The 18,145-nt window shown below is 41.2% G+C and overlaps 1 protein-coding gene across 1 annotated transcript; it reads right to left on the reverse strand.

Moving 5' to 3' along the window:
• Positions 1 to 106: 106 nt before the first annotated feature.
• Positions 107 to 17,803, reverse strand: LOC135197782 (phosphoglycerate mutase 2-like). Its single transcript, XM_064224889.1, has 5 exons — positions 17,581 to 17,803; positions 2,784 to 3,016; positions 2,492 to 2,634; positions 1,932 to 2,053; positions 107 to 495 (listed from the first exon to the last, which is right to left on the reverse strand). Exons 1-5 carry the CDS (start codon positions 17,678 to 17,680, stop codon positions 329 to 331), a joined length of 765 nt encoding a protein of 254 aa, XP_064080959.1. The 5' UTR covers positions 17,681 to 17,803; the 3' UTR covers positions 107 to 328.
• Positions 17,804 to 18,145: the final 342 nt, after the last annotated feature.

An 18,145-nucleotide genomic window follows, 5' to 3' on the forward strand; every position in this document is an offset into this window, starting at 1 on the left:
AAATATATATTTGTGTAAAACAATGCTTCATGCTTGCCCTACATGCTTTAACCCTTTCTCATTAAGATACGACATTATGATTTTTGGAATATGAAGACTGCAGTACTTCTCTTGTATATATATTAATAAATTATGACATTTTCTCTTGAATGGAGTCTTATGACATATGACTAGCTAAAATAAAGATAAGGACAATTTCTCATTCAATTTGACATCAATAACTGTAACTGGAAAATAAACTGCAGCTAAAACTCCTCTGTATAAAAATTATAACACTTAACTTTTCCATTAACATAAAACTGTGTACCAGCAATGTGTTTTAACACAATTACTTAGCCTTTCCCTGGGCTGCAACAGCTTCCATGGCTTTCTTTACGGTTTCCTCATCACCAAGGAACTTCATTGATACAACGGGCTTGAAGTTTTCATCAAGTTCATATACAAATGGAATTCCAGTGGGAAGATTCAAGCCCATAATTGCTTCATCAGACATCTCTGTTAAAGACAAAAAAAATTAGTGAGACCTTTTATTTTCCTGTCAAACTAAAAACAACTAAACTGCAATGTGCTGCAAAACCCTGTCCAAATGGCAAAAACCTTATACCCATAAAATCTTACACACAAATTAACTTACAGCTAATAAATCATATTTAATACCAGTAGTGGTCATGATGTTCATTTATATCAATAAAATCTTAAAAACAAATAAACTTATAGTTAATAAATAATTTGTAATATAATACCAGTAGCAGCCACATGTTCATTTACATCCATAAACAATGACATAAAACACCAAAATCCAGAGAAATATAAAACAATCTTTGGAAGCTGACATTAAAAATACCAATAATGGCGGTACTTTTCAAATTCTAACCAAGAATTACAAAAATCGAGTGTCACTGTAGGTGGTGCTGCAGAATCGGGTACAGGTGATGGAAATTTTTATGAGGCAAGACAGGAATGAAGAGCAGAGGACTGAAAATCAATGGAAGCAGTAATAAAGCAAAAGGAAAGCTAGACTACTGGTACATAAAAATTCCCTAATGGTAGTGAGAGCAAAGCCTGGACTACCCAGCAGAAACATGGGCACTGACACAGAAAATGAGATTTTGATAATGTATGACTGCAGAATGTTAAGGTGGGAGTATGGTTGGAAGCTTCTATTACAAAAATAGAAACTTGGGGGAAAGATGTGGCAACCAGAGAATGGAAAGCAAAAACTAAGGAGGATGGTTGCACAAGTGACAGGAAAAAGTTGGTCTGAATAACAGTGGCTACAAAAGCAGCAAGGGACATCGTGAAAAGGTGGACCAAGAAAGTCACGCCTAATGGGTGTTCTGGCAGAAACTAACAAAGACAGAAGAGTGCAGAGAACTCTTGTAACATCTAACTGTGTTAAAGGAAAAGGTCTATGCAAAAGCACTTAAGAAGTTAACTCAATAGTAATGGGGGCTTAAATTACAAAACAGCATTGCAATCTATATAAAACAAATACTATGGAATAGTGCTGAAATTGATAGTGAAGGTCTTTGTAAATGCATCAGTAATTAATGTTATTGGTCTTTATAATGTCAACTTCCAAAGACTTTATTTTTCAAGATTTTGTGTATTAAGAGGTACAACAGGAGGAAAAACCTCACAATTGCCTATGAATCAATTGTTAGGAGAGGGTGCAAAGTAAGAAGAGAGATTACAAATGGAGCTATAGTAAAAGGAATGAAATGGATTGTAGCTAGAGGCCAAAGGGACACTGCAAAGATCTTTAAGTAATGCACAAGGTGCACTGACGGCCCTACTATCCTTCAGGGAAAAGTAATACTATACCCTTTTCACATATATCTGCAACTAATAAACTTAATCTATTGCAATAACTACCATATTATAAGCAACTGAAGGCAAATGGCTTTAAAACAGACTTTACAGTTACTTACCATCAAGATGTTTAACAATTCCTCTCAAGGAATTACCATGAGCAGCAATGAGAATTTTCTTGCCTGCCTTCATCTGAGGAATAATAGTGTCATTCCAATATGGTAATGTCCTTGCAATTGTCCTGCAAGTAAAAAATGAAAACCGATAAAAAATTAAGTATTTTACCGATAACCCTACCACATCCAGCTGTAGTTTATAATATTCATACCAATAATCCTATATTCAGCTGTAGTTTTAAGTAAAGAATTAATATTAATAACAATGTTTTGTAACATGATTCTTAAGGAACAAGCCTGGATTCCATAATCTTACTAAGGAAATTATCACATGTCTAAGAGAACTAAATACTTTCATTAGCTTACCGAGACAATAAACCGGTACTGGATTTTCAAATATGTAAATTGCAGAAAATCAGACCAGTGAATTGAAGACCAACAGCCTGACTACAAGATCCAACTTGTTACTGATTTGCATCATGCTCATGGGAAAGTTTCAATGCTATGGAAAAGCTTTGGTAATCATTAAAGACAACAGTTTCCTGTCAAAAGTTGCTACTTACAGCTTGAGGGACTCAAACATAGGGAATTCTGATTTGCTTGGTCCATCTGCATATCGTGGATCTTCCAAGATCTCCTTATAGTGAGGATTGGATTCTTCAATAGGGGGAGGAGGAATGTCAAAGCTTCGACGCCAGATCTGGACCTGAGATTATAACAGCAGCAAAGAATAACCAACATTTATTTTAGTCTTTCTGAAAACATTAATTTTCATTATTACTATTTCTGAAAACATTAATTTTCATTATTACTATATTTAAAATATGGGGATATTGTACAAAATCTGCATTATACCTGCTCCTCTCCATGTTTCTTGGCAGTTTCAGCTTTGTTAAGTCCAGTCAAACCACCATAGTGACGTTCATTAAGCCTCCAGGTCTTCTCAATAGGGATGTTTGTTTGGCCAATCTCTTCCAAAATGGCTGCCAAGGTCTTCTGGGCACGAGTCAAAACAGAAGTGTGAGCAACATCAAACTGGAAGTTCGCCTCCTTCAGTGCCTTGCCTGCTGCATGAGCTTCGCTTACACCTTAAAACAATAAGCAAAAGAAAATACTATGATCAAATTGCAAAGAAAAGTAGTACATCCTGTCAATGCTTTAACAAAACCAAAAAAATGCATCTAAAAAAGATGCTTGACACCTTCTAACATAAATATTATCCTGTTTTTATTAATAGTAAAAATATTCAATTCATCACTCAAAGACAACCAGCAAAAAAAAATTTAAAAGAAAATTTAAAAAGTGAAATGAATAAAATCGGGCAAACTAAAACCGGCTTTAAAACAGATAGAAAGTAATCACGTCCTATCTTAAAGGCGGTAGGAAAGTAACTGGCGGGTCTCAGGACGCTGAGGGCATTCTGGGTAATACATGCCCCTTGACCTGGTATAGATATGCCAATAGTCCCTGGATCTCACAAATTTAATTTAATTCTACCAGTTTCCAGCTTGGCGCTAGTATTATCCTAATGTTAAGACCGAAGGTTTGTTCCGTATATGAAGAATTAAAAATTTTTAAACAGCAAAGCTGACTGGGGTGAGCAGTTACAAATACCCTCCAATATTTCTAACTCGCTAGTCTTGCTTTAAAGTGATACACAGCACAGAAGTACCAAAGCAAGTATAACCAGCACTGAGCAACTGCAATAGCGCAATACCAACAGTAACCCCAGGTATGGTAAACTGTATCCTACATTTAACCCAACCTGAAAACTACAACTGCTTTCATTTAGTATATTTAAAACAAGGCCACTAAATCTCTGTAGACCCCAGCTTGTATGAGTGATAATTTTTCAACCAAAAACATTAATAATAGTAAGGCTTTTAACTATCAGTGATAGCATGTGTTACAACAGTGGGATCTCTCCCATATTCACGGTCAACTTCACACCAATACAAGAGCTTAAAATACGGGTATTTTACTCATAAATTACATATGCACACCACCAATTAACGTTGTGTTTTAATCAAGCACTTCAGATTATGAGCAGCTCAAACAATGACCCCTTAATGGATTTTCACAAGTATAAGAGTATTAATTTTTTCAGATTTTCAATTTTTGACTGAAAAATTACAAATTTTTAATCAATTTGTAGGATTACTTTCAAGACCACTTTTGTCAGACAAAAGATATTTCATCAAATATCTGGCAGCAATATCACAATCTAAGCAGTGTTACCAGCCTGCCATCTTCAGTGATTTTCACTATAACCAACACAGCTGTTTTTAGTTGTATGTATCTATGTACAACTTCTACGCATAGTGACAACTCAGGGCTATACAATTATACTGTATATGCAGTTTGTTTTATAAAAGCAAACAGCAGTCTTACAGTATGAATGTAACCTGGCCAACAGTGAAGAATTTATCTGCACCTTGAGGCTTTGTTTTACAGGCTACATAAGGTAGTAATAAGCAAGTACAGTCAGGTCTCTCTCTGATTGTAGCTGGTTTTGAAGTTGTAGCCAGTGTTTTTTGAGTAAAAGTTGCAATACTAAGAAACAACAGTTTAACTTCAGTAATCACAAGCCCACTGCATAATGATGATGTATATATGTGTAGTAATTTATATATTTATAATATATATTTGTCTTGGGATGGAATATAGAGTTTAGGCCAAGCACTGGAACCTATGAGATCATTCAGTGCTGAAATGGAATTTTTGAGTAGGAAAGTTTGAAAGGTGTAACATGAGGGAAACCAAGCATTGCCCTATGAAACTGTTATGAGGGGGTGGATTGCAAGATGAAAGAAAGATAATATGAATGGAGGTACAGTAAAAGGAATGACTGAGGTTACAGCTAAGGGCTGGGATGGCACTACCCACCTGCAGGGGTCATACTTGTCTTGAATGATAAAGTAACCAGCAATGATAAACATTCTGCACATTTTACCTTATTATCCTTTTTTATTGATAGCTCATTGTGTTTTCTCCTCAAAAAAAAAAAAAAAAAAAAAAAAAAAAAAAAAAAAAAAAAAAAAAAAAAAAAAAAAAAAAAAAAAAAATCCAAAGCTCTTAAATTCCATAAAATGAAAAAATTGGTTGAAATCATTGCTGCAGGAATGGGGTTAATTTCACAGGGCTAACAATTTATATATATGGTAAGCAGACTGACAGCAATAAAGTTGATTAAATATAATTGCTAACACCAAAATCATCCCTTCTTGTCCAATTCAGAAACTGAAACACTGGTCTTTCAGTTTGAGGGCTGAACACACTTGCAAGTGCAATGTAAGATAGTTTGTTTGTTTGTTTGTATGGTGTTTTTACGTTGCACGGAACCAGTATGGTTATTCAGCAACAGGAATGTGAGATAGTAAGCCTACATTTCTCTGTACCCAATTATAGATAATAGCATAGGGGGTACAAAGTCTTTTTTTCCCAGCCAACATCATAGTTAATGATAAGAAAATTAAGGATAAAAAACAGCTCAAGGTGTACAATTCCCACGAGACATTAAATATACCATTATGAACTACAACTCTCACACCGTGCTGTATATACTATGGATGTTTGTTATGTCTAACACAACTGTAACTAGAAGAAATAACGTGGATGTTGCTACATCACCTATTTTTACAAAATGGTACATGCTTGCTATGAGTCGAGTTATATGGTAATAAACTAATTAGCCTAACCATTAAGTATGAAGAAAATTTTAGAAGGGACTAGTGCTGATGCTATGTAACAGACACTTTAATTTTGCCATTTTTCTGTAATTAGTGCAACAAATCTTGAACACCACCACTTCTTAATACTTGTTACAGGTGGAGCCTATTGATAAAACCTAATACTGTTTTACCGCAATCATTGAAATATGCTCTGAGAATGCATTATTAAGTGTAACTACTAGTACTGCTCATACTGTACTGACTCACATTACATTATCTGCTGGAATTAATTCAGTAATTTATTCTTTTCAACCAAAAGCTTACTTCAATTTTACCACTAATACTTGTGCAGTAAACTCAGGCAACAAGATGCAAAACAATGGCAGAAAATGCCTCTATCAAAGGTGGCTAACTTGCATTATGTTTGTACATTTGAATTCTGGTAGTATTTACAACACTCAAGGCAGCCCATAGAGCTGTCAAATGATGGATCAAAGGATTCTGATTTACTGAGAATTCTTGATACTGCCCAGGTTTCTGTAATGCATAATGGACCACTTGTTCACTGATGACAGTTAAGTAATACATGCATGGCTTTTCTGTTTCATAACTTTTCATTCTTCTGGACTGGAATAATGAAATAAAAATAATTTTTTTCTTTTCACAATTTTCATTAAATCAACGCACTTCATTAAGCACTTACAATTCATTCAAAATCCACCTTAATACTCACAGTTAAGTTTTGTCCCATGTATACATTTACATAGGATGGCACTTTTTTTAACAACCAAGAAAGCTAGTTATTATTGCCACAGAAATATGGCATTGGCAATATCAGCTCACAACTTAAGCAAGTGCTTGCCAACAATGTGCCTACTTATATGATTAGTAGGCGAAAGTGACAGGTTTTTTTTTAAACATCTAGCGGCATTTTTCTTATCTTTCCCAGTTCAGTTATTCCATCTAGCCACTTCCCATATCCTTTAGCCTCTTCCAACCTTAACTATGCTACTATCCAGCTCTCCCCTCAGCTGCCTGGTTGTAGTTACAACATATGGATGGTGTTAGGGCCTGGCCTAACACCCTGTAGCATACTGCAAACATCCATGGCTGCTAACAAATAGGGCAGAATTTTCGAACTAACATTCATGGGGTTGTGGGTTTTAAAATCTGTGTCAAAGCCACTTTCCTCCTTTTCTTCTGCTATAATTGAGCCAACATATTTCACTTATAGCGTATCCTGCCATTTTCAAGTGTGTACTGGACTCTTTTGTAATACTTTTGTAGGCAACATAAACCTTGACTGAATTACATAATATTTCTCCCTGCCAAGACCTGGAAGTTTTAAGTTTTCCTCAGCGGTCTGTTTAGACTATGTTACTAATGCTTTCCTATCTACAGTACTGTCATGGTACAGTGAAAGAGCAAATCTAAGACATTTACATAGTCTAAGCATACTATTTTTCCAAAGTAAGTTTGTAAGGAAAAAATTAGTCCTACTTGAAACCGATACAATATACCAAGTCTGAAAGAAAAATGTGACCTTGAATTTGACTGAATAACCTTGGAACAAGGTCAAAATGTGTGGCCCTAAATTTAATCAAATAACCTTAAACCAAAGACAAAAGCAACAAACTTCCTGGGAAGAAACTACAAGAATGTCTCAACCCTTTCAATAGGCTACCCGGGAGGGGGGACCATGCTGGCGTACTGCCAGCTTAATTTAAGACTGTCTGTTACCTTGACTTAGAGTGAATGACCTTGGGACAAGGTTAAAATGTGGGGGAACTTGAACTAAAACCTATCAAATTTGAGAATAATACAATGAATTCAAGCAATGTTTTACATTAGATTATCCCTTCCACTGCCAAAATCTCACTATTTGGGTGGGGAATGAGTGCAAATACATCCTCCTGGTCAAAGCAGAATCCTAACCCTTAGGTTAGGTTAGGTTAGGACAGACCTCCTCTACATTTTCATAGTTTATCTCTAAAGACGGCAGACATATACTAGTCTAAGCCTATGCTATATATTTTTCGAACTGCTCCCATTGTAGGTTACTTACAGTGCAATTCACCATTGCTGTTATTGTGGTTCTCTATTCTCTCACCTCCCAACCGTAAAATTTGTCATCAAGTAGATATGGCTACCCTTGGCTGCACAATTTTGGTCAAGAGTAGCTGAACCTTTTAGCTTTGGAACACTATACCAGCCATAAGCTACATTCTGAGACCTTCTGCTGGTAAAAGGTGTTATATAGTATCATTACTCAAGATACTGCATTTTATTAAGTTTATTACTTAAGAAACTGCATTTTATTAAGTTTTCCAGCAGAGGAAATCTATGAACTTGAAAAATAATATATGAGGCCGTCACTCAAACAACCGTCTATCTGCAAATTTCCGGATTTTGAGTTATCCATACTTTCGAATTCAGGAACTCTTCTTTTATATACTACTAGTGTTTATAAATTGTAAAAAAAAAAAAAAAAAAAAAAATGTTATTGTTATTATACAATTAAGTTTGTTCATACTTACCTGGCAGATATATATATAGCTGTATTTTCTGACGTCCGACAGAAATTTCAAAACTCGCGGCACACGCAGTGGGCGGCCAGGTGGTAGTACCCATTCCCGCCGCTGGAGGCGGATATCAGGAACCATTCCCATTTTCTATTCATATTTTTTATTAATGCCTCTGTCTCCTGAGGGGAGGAGGGTGGGCACTTTAATTATATATATCTGCCAGGTAAGTATGAACAAACTTAATTGTATAATAACAATAACATTTTGTTCATGCCACTTACCTGACAGATATATATATAGCTGAATCCCACCTTCGGATGGTGGGAAGAGACAGAATAGGATTTTTTGGGAAACTTAAATTAAGTAGATGATATACATCTTGGTTCCTTACCTGATTGCAAAGTAGACTATGTGATTACTGTCACGTAAGGCTGCTTTTGCTTAATCACAGAGTTTGCCAGCCAGGTGGAGACCTGTAGTGCTGGTGCGCTCTGGATGATCTGTCAACGGGTGCGAGACCTCAGCGTGACAAGATCATCGAGGCCATACAAATGAGGGCAACGAAGCAACTGACCACCACCTGACCAACTATACACAAAACCCCCTTAACACTAACTAAATGATGGAGATCTTCACATAAGACTCACACAACCTAAAAACACAACAACCTAACTTAAACTTAACTAAGGAATAGGGAAAGAGCTACTTCCGGACCCCAATACTGTGTCCGCAGAAACGTATGGGCCCCAGTGCATTACAATCGTCATAGATCGTTCTCACATCCCTTAGGTAATGTGAGGCGAAGACGGAGTTGCTCCTCCAAAAGGTGCAATCAAGGATGTCCTTGATTGACATGTTCTTTTGGAAGGCAAGAGAGGTAGCGACGGCTCGTACTTCGTGCGCTTTTACTCGGAAGAGGCTCAAATCAGTCTTCTGGAAAGATGAATGAGCCCTCCGAATGGTGTCCCTTAGAAAGAAAGCCACAGCATTCTTCGATAAAGGTAACTCTGGCCTCTTCACAGAGCACCAGAGGTTACCTGAGGGACCCCTTACCTCTTTAGTTCTATGCACGTAGAACTTGAGAGCCCTTACCGGGCAAAGGACTCTCTCTGGTTCTTGGCCCACCAGACTTGACATACCCTTGATCTCGAAAGTCTTCGGCCAAGGGTTCGAAGGATTTTCATTCTTCGCCAAGAAAGATGGGTTCAACGAGCAGACAGCATTGTCCCCTTTGAAGCCCATTAACTTGCTAAACGCTTGAATTTCACTAACTCTCTTAGCCGTCGCAAGAGAAGTTAGGAAAAGAGCCTTCCTTGTCAGGTTTCGAAGAGACGCTGTCTGAAGCGGTTCGAAAGTGTTTGACATAAGGAATTTCAGGACTACATCCAGATCCATGATGGAGGTCTCATTTGAGGAACCTCGAGGTCTCGAAAGACTTCAAAAGGTCATGAAGATCCTTGTTGTCAGACAGGTCTAGGCCTCTTGTTCCTAAAAACCCCTGACAACATGCTTTTGTATCCCTTGATGGTAGGGACCCACCGCTAATTCTGCACATTTCTGAGAAATAGCAGAATCAGGCTATCTGGTTCACAGAGGTCGAGGAGAGGAAACTCCCTCCTTTTTACACCATGCCCATGAAGGAAGCCCACTTCGACTGGTAAACAGCTCTTGTGGAAGCACGTCTCGCCTGTGCGATTGCTCTCGCAGCTGCTTTCGAAAAACCTCTCGCTCTGGCCAACTTTTTCGATAGTCTGAAACGCAGTCAGACTCAGAGCGGAGAGGTTTTGGTTTTGGTGAAAAACCTTTCGAAGTGAGGCTGTTTGAGTAGATCTTTCCTCCAGGGCAATGTCCTTGGAAAGTCTACAAGGAAAGACATGACCTCTGTGAACCATTCCTCGCGTGGCCACATCGGAGCGATCAGGGTTTTTAACCTTGTCCCTTCCGAGGCCGCAAACTTCCTCATGACTTCCCCCAGAATCTTGAATGGCGGGAAGGCATATAGGTCTAGGCCCGTCCAATTCCAAAGCAAAGCGTCTACCGCGATTGCTTCTGGATCCAGGACCGGGGAGCAGTAAAGAGGAAGTCTCTTGTTCCTTGACGTTGCGAATAAGTCGACCAGTGGACGTCCCCACAGCGTCCACAGGTCTCGACAAACGTCCTCGTGCAAGGTCCATTCCGTCGGAAGGACTTGGTCTCGACGACTGAGGAGGTCTGCCCTGACGTTTTGCACTCCTGCAATGAATCTCGTCAGGATAGTCACCTTCTTTCTTTTTGCCCACAGCAGAATCTCTCTCGCTAGGGAGTACAACGCTCTGGAGTGTGTTCCTCCCTGGTTTTTTAAATAAGCGAGTGCTGTGGTATTGTCCGAGTTTATCTGAACAATCTTGTTTTCCAACTCTTCTCGAAGAACTGCAGGACAGAAAGACTGCTGCCAGTTCTTTGACATTTATATGCCAGGCTACCTGTTCCCCTCTCCAGGAGCCTGACACTTCCTTCCCCCCTAGTGTTGCTCCCCATCCTGTGATGGAAGCGTCAGAAAACAACACTAGGTCGGGGCTCAAAAGACTTAGGGACACGCCCTCTTTGAAGCTTCTGAGGGTCCACCACATCTTAGATGGTTCTTGATAGGAATCGATATTCTCAATACTGCATTGAGATCGTCTTTGGCCTTCCACTCGTCTGCCAAGAAGAATTGGAGGAGGCCTGATGTGCAGTCTTCCCAGGAAACAAACCTTTCCAGCGAGGAAATGGTCCCCAGCAGACTCATCCATTCCCTCGCCGAGCAAGTCTCTTTCCTTAGAAAGGCTGAGATCTTTTCTAAGCCTAGCCGCTGACGTTCCTGGGACGGAAACGCTCGAAAAGCCACTGAATCCATCTGAATCCCCAGATACACGATGGACTGTGTTGGGGTCAGATGCGACTTTTCGAGGTTGACCAGAAGTCCCAGGGACTGCGCTAAGGCTAAAGTGAACTGCAAGTCCTTCAGACACTTCTCTCTCGACGACGCTCTGATCAGCCAGTCGTTCGAGGTATAGGGAAACTCTTATTCCCGAAGAGTGTAGCCACCTCGCTACATTCTTCATCACCACTGTGAACACCATCGGAGCCGTGGTCAGTCCGAAGCACATAGCTCTGAACTGCCATACTTTGTTGTTCAAGACAAATCTTAGATACTTTCTTGAAAGAGGGTGGATCGGGATGTGGAAGTACGCGTCCTGCAAGTCTAAGGATACCATCCAGTCGCCCGGTCTCAAAAGCTCCCAGAACAGAATGAGGCGTCTCCATCGTGAATTTGATCTTTTCCACAAACGAAAGATTGAGCCTGCTCACAGCTAGAACTGGACGCCAACCTGACGACTGCTTTGGTACCAGGAAGATTCTGTTGTAAAAACCTGGAGACTGCAGGTCCGCGAACTTGTTCCACCGCTCTTTTGTCGATGCATCTGTGAAGAAGATCGAACAAGACTTTCTTCTTTTCTCCTTGATAGGATGGGAGAAAGGTCTCTGGGAGTCGTAGAAAGATGAGGAAGTTCCAAAAAGGGGATCTTGTACCCCTGCTCCACGATCTTGAGGGACCAAGAGTCCGTGTCTCTCTCTCACACGCTCCCGCAAAATACTTCAGTCTGGCTCCGACTGGTGTCTGAAGGACATGCTTTTCACTTGGAAGGCTTTGGCTTAAAGGAAGCTCTTCCTCGTGAAAACCCTCTCCCTCGAGGAGCTGCTCTCGAGGGGGGAGCCCCACGAAAGGCTTAACTTTCTTCGGCGGACGAACTGCAGCCGAAGAGGTTGAAGGTACGGCTGACCGTCTAGTAGGACTGGGCCAAAAGGTCCTGAGTAGCCTTCTCTTGTAAGCTGTTCGTCAGGTCCTTAATCAAAGTCTGGGGGAAAGAGATGGTTCGAAAGAGGCGAAAACAACAAATCCGCTTTCTGAGCTGGCGTCACCGAACGAGCTGTGAAATTGCACAGCAAAGCTCTCTTTTTTAGTAAAGCTGTTCCAAAAGTGAGATACGAGCTCCTCCGAACCATCCCTGACGGCTTTGTCCATACATGCTAACACGTTGGACAGCTCCCCCAGACTAAGAGATTCTGGGCTTCTCGCTTGCATATCCAGAACTCCCAAACACCAGTCAAGGAAGTTGAAGACTTCCAGCGTCCTGAGCAGCACCCTTCAAATGATGGTCAGTCTCCGACGCGGTCCAAGTTACCTTGGCAGAGGGTAAAAGCGACCTCCTCTGCAAATCCACAAGGCTGGAGAAATCTCCCTGAGCAGAAGAGGGATACGAATTCCCACTTCATCTTTGGTCTATACCAAATGCCCCCTTTTCCACTAAGTCTAGTAGGAGGTAATGCGAAGGTCGTCTTACCTTACTTGCTCTCCTTCGTATCATCCAGTCCTGGAGCTTTTTGAAAGCACGTTTTGTGATAGAGAAGTTTTCATCTCTACAAACTCCGGGATTTTCCCAGTTTTAGATGAGGAGGAAAACTGCGAAGGAGGAGACTTGGGAGCTGCGGGCTGAAATTTATCTTCAAACAAAGACCGCAAGAGTTGTACGAGGACCTTATAGTCCGAGATAGAAGGGCTGTAGCAGGTTTCTCTTCAGCCGATTCGGCAGAATTACTTAGCTCTCCTTCTTCTCTAAACGGAAGAGGAGACCGTCTGTCAGGAGAAGGCGTCCTAATGGCGGGTCTTGGCTTTATCAAAGGACCCCTATCCTTGATAGATGCAGCCTTAATACGGCTGTCTTCTTTATGACGCTTACTGCTCGTTGACGGTAGAGCGTCCTGATGAGGACGAGCGTCCTCAGCGCCTTCCGCAGCAGTCTCACCTGCTCGAGAAGCGTCCTTACCTTTCTTCGCTGGTATACGTGCCTGTGCACGTAAACTAGCGTCTGGGGGGGAAGGGAAAGACTTCTTGATCAGAATCCCCCAAACATCTTTGAAAGGAGGTCTGAACGTCCTGGCGAGCTTCCTGCCAAGCGTCCTGTCTAGCGTCCTGGTGAGCGTCCTGCCGAGCGTCCTGTCTAGCGACCTGGCGAGCGTCCTGACGAACGTCTTGCCTAGCGTCCTGACGAACGTCCCTGCTTAGCGTCTTGCCAAGCGTCCTGACGAGCGTCTTGACAAGCGTTCCTGACGAGCGTCTTGCCCAACGTCCTGCCGAACGTCCTCGTACAGAGCGTCCTCCTCAAAAGCGTCCTGACGTAACGTCCTTCTAGCGGACGAACGAGATCGGCGAATCGCCGAAGGAGAAGCGATCGGCGAACGAGACGAAGTCGGAGAAGGCGAAGGAGACTGCTTAGTCCTCTTGACAGGCAGTCTAAGGTCCTTCCTTCGCTTAGGCTCGACTGCTGCTGGGCGAGTCCTCTGAGCCATAAGCGAGGATAGCTGGTCCTGAAGGGACAAAAGAATGTTCTTCGTCTGGGAAGTAATGAGCAGAGGAAGCAGGACTGATCCTGTGAAAGACGGACGAGGGGCGACGGGGACGCCTCCTTCCTTCTCACAGGTACAGCTACCTGTTTTTTCTCAGGTGTACGCGCCTGTGCACCGCAACCTAGCGTCCTCATCGGAGGAAATCCTACTCTCTCTGAGGCGGAAAGACATCATAAGCGTCTTCCGACGAAAGCGGCGAAAGAGGACGTGAAGCGTCCTCCGCAAGAAACGTCCTCTTTAACGGACGAGTGTCTCTCCGAGCGCTCCACCCCTTGCGCGGGGAGGACGCTTCGGAGGACGAGAAGCACTCTTTCAGGACGCGTGCTCGTGCACGGTCCTTGGCACCCTGGGACTTTGCTACATGGTCTGCCGAAGGGACGCCAGATCGGTGGGAAGCCCCCGTAACCCTCTTGCGGCTTTCGACATACCTCCTCCCTGGGTCTTGGGAGTCTGATAGAGGTCTAGGCCTAGAGGCATTATGGGGCCGATCTGACGCCCCCTCCACAACATGGGGGCACGATCACACACTTGCACCGAGCCAGTTTCTAAGGCTTTCACTTTGTCTCCAGAGTGTGAAGAGACTCCAAAATCATAGAGAGAGCATTCGCTTCTCCCGACACAGAATCAGAGCCCGAAGGCAAACACAGGTTTAGTTGTAAACACTACAGGTGTTAGTGCAGGAGAGATGTTAGTCTTACCTTTGGAAGAACCACTCCTTGAGGAAGACCTCCTGATCCTATCGCGCTCCAATTTAAGGCGATAGGACTCATATACTCCTCCATTCATCATCAGTCAATTTCTCACATTCATTACACCGATGATCAATCAAACAATTTAAGCCCCTACAACTCATACATACTGTGTGGGGTCTACCGATGCTTCGGTAGCCTCACCTTACAATCAGCCCTCACACACACTCTGAAACTCACAACACTTGATCCAGACATATCTTATAGAGAAAAGTCAATCCAAAATCAAAAAACTGGTCCACTATCGCACATGCCAATTCAACAATCCAATTCAATACCAAAAAAATCAATCAGATACTTAAAAGCGAGTCAATTTCCAAAAAATCCTGAGCAGAGGTCTGTAAACAGATGTTTACCGACCGGCGACAGAAAAAATATGAATAGAAAATGGGAATGGTTCCTGATATCCGCCTCCAGCGGCGGGAATGGGTACTACCACCTGGCCGCCCACTGCGTGTGCCGCGAGTTTTGAAATTTCTGTCGGACGTCAGAAAATACAGCTATATATATACTGTCAGGTAAGTGGCATGAACAAAATTTCCCGTTCACAATCTAGGGAGAGCGAGAGTAACTATAATGAAAAAGAAACCCAAAAAATCACGTTGTAACTTGTTTACTTCTAAGTATTTACGGAGAAGACAGTAATACAGATGATGTAGCAGGGGTATACATAATCAATTGCAACAATTGTGGAGACAGATATGTGGGGGAATCAGGTAGGGGAATAAGGACTAGAGTCCAAGAACATAGAAGGGCAGTACAACTCAACTCTCAGGGGAGTGCTATAGCTAGGCATTGTTGGGAAAATGACCATAGGATGGATTTCAAAAACAGTAGGCTTACCTATATACAAAAGCAACAAAATTAGTCACAGGAGGGTAATAGAAGGTGTACATATCAGAGAGATTAACGTAATTGAAGGAAACACAAGTTTTACCTCAGAAAATCCCATAAGCCGAGCTTTGATATTAAAAGAAGCTAAGATTGACCCTGCTGACCTGGAGACTAGGTTTCCTGCCCAACAGACTTTTGGTGACCACACCCTTACCACAAGGGTTAATCCCATTGACCATCAGCTCGGGATATCAAAGCGACAAGAGGGGATTGGCAACTCTCAAGAAAACCAGAACAGCTATCACATAAATGACAGCTCAACGAGAAGAAGTTCTAGAAGACTGCTGGGCCTTGACCCGGGCTAACATCCCAAACATCTCTTGAAAATGGGCCACAGACAGGGCCTGAAAGTACTCGAGTGTGGAGTAAAACAAAATGTAAATACTTATTAGTAAACAAGTCACAAAGTGATTTTGTGGGTTTCTTTTTCAATCTTCAGTAGAAAACTGAAAGAAGTTTTTGTTTGGTTCAGTAACTATAATGATAAATGCACAATATATTGTCATTTCAATGTTGACAAACTATTATTGTACTTTTCTCAGACTTCGGTTTTTTGCAGTTATGGTGTTGTTTGAGGTACAGTTTGGATATAGACAGATAATATTTACACATTTGTAAAGAGCATGCTTTTAGCTTCATTTTGAAAAAAAGAATGATGTCAGAGCATGAATATTAACGATATGATAATGTAAACATTGCATAACTTCTGTTTTGTGCAGATAGATGGTTGTTCGAGTGACCACCTCATATGTGGTCTGTTGACATTTTAACATCATCCTTACTTATATACATTGAGACACCATTTTGAGAGATTGTTCTTCATTGATCATAACATTCAGTATGCTCATAATGTTAATGCAAAGCTGCACTTGTGGTGCTGCATAATTTGTTCCATGGCAACAACAATCTTATTATGTTGACCTGTTTGTGTTATATATGTGGTTAAATCAGAATACTCCCAATATATTTAAGAATAGCCCACAGATATAGAATAGTGCAATAGGGTTGGTCATATAATTTCTTAAAGTTGTGGACTAATTAAAAGCGTATAGTAAGAAACTGGCCACACTGAGGGAATAGGGGTGCCCTGACTGCTCTGGACTACCAGCAAGACAGAGTAAATGACCATGCGGCGACACAGCGGCCACCTTCCTGAAAAAGTACTTGAATTCGCTGCCATAAGCATCAGTCAACAGCTGTGGCCTATCCAGGCAGCACACCAAGACCTCTACGGTCTGTTTTCTCCTTAGTTATGAAATAATTTCATAATTCAAGTGTCTTTTCAGGAAGTGGCCACGTTCTGGGATCGGTGGCTGATGTGTCACTGCTCGGTCATTTACCCTAGTGCAAAGCAAATCAATGTGTGCACACCTCTTCTGCAGTACACTGTAGTTTCTGCTTGTGCAGCCGTTACTGGCCTCATTCTTCATCCCCACAAAAACAATGTAGCCTACTCACTGTTATGAAGTGAGTTCTTTACTATCATACAAGAATGGTGTTCACTTTGAAATTTATTAAAAACATAAAATATTTGATATTCAATTCCACTGTATAAATCTTGGTTAACCCACAACTACGCCCCATTGGATATCTATTGATTTGGAGAAACCCCACTAAGAAGCTGCATCTTTGGGGCTAGGTTAAAGTAAAGCACTCATTTCAGCAATTCCCAAACACAGTTAGCTATACCTAAACCAAATTTTCCACTCGAGGGCCCCCATTATCAGTAGATACTAAGGGGGAGGGGGTTTAAACCGTAGGCGTGTTTTGGTGACATCAAATCACATGCAAAACTATTACGATTTTACCCTACCTATTATGCATGTCAAAGGTCGCGCCAGATACGAAGTGCTAGTGCTTGCATATGGCCAATTCAGTCTAGAAAAGCAACATATGAAATAAAGTATGAAATAAAGTAATTCGCATCCGGCAGCCGGTGACACATTTGTTAGGTAAGCGGTCAATACCTACCTCCTATACTGTGTAACTAAGCAACAAGGTATTTGGGGCGAATCAATTGCAATGGGAAACTGGAAACTAGCCTCTCCCCCTATTATCCATGGAGCACAATTTATATTTATAAAAAGTTACCCACTGTTTACCTAAGCTATTGGAATATTCACTGCAACTAGATAGTAGACGTTCACAACAAATTACCTAATATGAAGCACTAAAATGCACAAAATAGGGAAACTAATTACCTATTAGGTAACCCCATTTGCCTTGCTATGAAAGATTTGCATCGTGCATGATTTATAATAATAAAATGACAAATTGTCTACTCAAGCAGTTGAAATACTTACTACAACCTCGACGTTCACTAACAGAATACAAGAGTAAAACTGTAGAAAACATGATAAATGGCGAAGTGTATTTAGGTACTTACCTTGCTCAGAAAGATTTGCATCATGCCAACCACAGAACTTGTTGAGCTTGTTCCACTCGCTCTCACCATGGCGTACCATTACGATCTTGTACTTGGCCATCCTGAAGACTTTCCGGGAGAGAGACCTGGCACTGAAGGAGGAGAAGTTCGGACTGAACAGAGCCGGTGCCTTTCCGCTGCCTGAGAGATGCCGACGGTGTCGTCTGCCCGGCCGATGCGAGTTCGTCCGCTACGACCTTCAAGAATTCCACGTAGGGCAGCTTTAGGTGACATTCTTTCATAGATATCATGTTCACGTGAAAAGTGGTTCCTTGTCATTTTAAATGTCCCGCAATTATAAAATGTCATGGCGTATTTCCATCAAGTTTTTATGGAGGAAATTTACCTATTCAAACGTAAATTCTAATGATGATATTTATTCACAGGAGTAACAATCACAACAAAGCAACATTGGAGTAATATATTTAGCGTAAAATTATCAACGATTAAGCTCCATAATACTGAGTATTTGTTATTAAAGCATTGCAAGTTACTATTAAAAAATATTGGCAAGAAAATGGCACAC

The sequence above is a fragment of the Macrobrachium nipponense genome, chromosome 21 (genome assembly GCF_015104395.2).
Source record: "Macrobrachium nipponense isolate FS-2020 chromosome 21, ASM1510439v2, whole genome shotgun sequence".
Lineage (NCBI taxonomy): Eukaryota > Metazoa > Arthropoda > Malacostraca > Decapoda > Palaemonidae > Macrobrachium > Macrobrachium nipponense.

Coding starts and splice junctions, on each gene's coding strand:
- LOC135197782 (XM_064224889.1), bottom strand. CDS start 17,680: ATGGCCAAGTACAAGATCGTAATGGTACGCCATGGTGAGAGCGAGTGG. Junction 3,017..17,580: donor TGCAAATCTTTCTGAGCAAG/GTAAGTACCTAA, acceptor TATTGTTTTAAG/GTGTAAGCGAAGCTCATGCA. Junction 2,054..2,491: donor ATGTTTGAGTCCCTCAAGCT/GTAAGTAGCAAC, acceptor TTTTACTTGCAG/GACAATTGCAAGGACATTAC.